General features: G+C 54.0%; 1 protein-coding gene across 1 annotated transcript; it reads left to right on the plus strand.

Moving 5' to 3' along the window:
- The first annotated feature begins 210 nt into the window (after positions 1–210).
- On the plus strand, positions 211–1,284 carry LOC103603851 (probable G-protein coupled receptor 148). The gene has a single exon (XM_008588441.1). It carries the CDS (start codon positions 211–213, stop codon positions 1,282–1,284), a length of 1,074 nt encoding a protein of 357 aa, XP_008586663.1.
- Positions 1,285–1,927: the final 643 nt, after the last annotated feature.

Raw genomic sequence — 1,927 nt, forward strand, 5'->3', positions numbered from 1 at the left:
CTGCAGAGACATGCGTGAATGCAGGAAGCCATGTGCAAGCTGACTTTCACATTGTTGTTTTTGTCTTTGTTAAACAGCCCTTCCTGAGGCCTCCCCCAGCCCAGCATCTCTGCAAAGGAGTGGCCATAGGGACCCCTGCAGGGCAGATCAAGACTTGGGCAGGTGCAGAACCAAAGACTTGTGACAAAGCTGGCCACTCCTGTCAAAAGCATGGGGGATGAACTGACAATCTACCCCCTGGGCACTGTGGCCTGGCCAGCCCCAGTCCAGCGAATCAGCAAGACATCTGACATGCCCCTGGCAGACAACAACACCTCTCTGGACCTCGCCGACCTCAGCATGCCCATCTCCATGCTGCGCTGGGTCTTCTTTCCCTCAAGCCTGCTGGCTGCAGCCACGCTGGCCCTGAACCCCCTGCTGCTGCTGACCATCCTGCGGAGCCAGCAGCTGCGGCAGGAACCCCACTACCTGCTGCTGGCCAACATCCTGCTCTCAGATCTGGTCTTCGTTTTCTTCCACACGTTCATCTGCACCAGCCGCCTGGGCGGCTGGGAGCTGGGCAGAATCACCTGTGGTGTTTTTACAGATGCCGTCTTCATTGCCCACAATAGCACCATCCTGTCCTTCACAGCCACCATACTGCACACCTACCTAGCAGTCACTCAACCTCTGCACTACCTCGCCTTCACATCCCACGGGGCTGCCTGGAAGGCAGTGGCCCTCATCTGGCTGGTTGCCTGCCTCTTCCCCACATTTCTCCTTTGGCTTGGCGAGTGGCAGGATACCCAGATAGAGGCAGGAGGGGCTTTGTGTATCCTGCCGCTGAGCCTGAGCCCCGAGCCAGGCTGTGGTCCCTTGGTTGCTGTCACCCACACTTGCATGTTGTGTGTTCTGTTTCTCTGCACAGCTGTCATCACTTACTGCTTCTGGAGGATCTTCGCAGAGGCCAAGACTTCAGGCGTCTGGGTACAGGGCTGTTCCCGGGCCAGGGGCACCTTGCTCATCCACATTGTGCTGACCACACTGTATGTGAGCTCAGGGGTGGTGTTCTCCCTGGATGTCCTACTGACCAAGAACCAACACATTGGCTCCAGGTTGCATGTGTGGCTCCTGGCGGCCAACAGCCAGGTGCTTGTGATGCTTCCCCGAGCCATGGCCCCATACGTGTACGTGCTCCGCTACCGGCGCCTGCTGGGGGTGGTCCGTGGCCACTTCTCAGCCGGGAGGCAGGGGGACATCTTTACCATTTCCCAGAGCTGCCGAGCTCATAATATGGCAGGCTGAGGTTAAAACTTGTAGGGAATGTATCAGTGACTGATGATGGCTGACTCCTCAGACTGTGGACTGGGACCTTTCAGATGACCGTGACTGATTGCTTTCAACATTTCAACAGTTTTTAAGCAGACAAAGCTCTCTTCTAGTAACACTGAAATCCTACCTGGAAATGGAAGCAAGTAAAGGTGATCCAAATGTGCCCCTACAATGGCCTCCACCACACCCTCTGTGGCCACTGAAGAAGCATCATTGTTGACAAACATGCAGAAGCCAAAATGTTCTGACAGTTGGAAGCTTGGAGGTATGCAAGAGGATCTGATGAATCCTGGGACCATGGGTCTGCGTTTGGGCAGCTGTTCAGGATGTGTGAGGGAGAAGAGTAAGCCTAAGACCCACCTATGGTAGAGGGTGTCACGGAGACCCCGCTCTAAAGCTAGAACCCCGCAAGATTACACTCTCAGAATAAAGGTAGATGGTAACTAATCCTTACAGAAAGGAGCAGTTGGAACTTGCCTGCCTTGATGTTGATGCTGTGCAGAAGAGGAAGACCATTCCTTGAGAATTCTTAAGTATAAGCCACCCTTCAGACAGGATTAGAGCTGGGTTTCAATCTATTTAAATGATCAAAAAACCTCATTCTGCAGTTGATGTT

The sequence above is a fragment of the Galeopterus variegatus genome, unplaced genomic scaffold (assembly GCF_000696425.1).
Source record: "Galeopterus variegatus unplaced genomic scaffold, G_variegatus-3.0.2 Scaffold4826, whole genome shotgun sequence".
NCBI lineage: Eukaryota > Metazoa > Chordata > Mammalia > Dermoptera > Cynocephalidae > Galeopterus > Galeopterus variegatus.

Bases quoted from the DNA above. Each gene is read 5' to 3' on its own strand.
- LOC103603851 (XM_008588441.1), top strand. From the start codon at position 211: ATGGGGGATGAACTGACAATCTACCCCCTGGGCACTGTGGCCTGGCCA.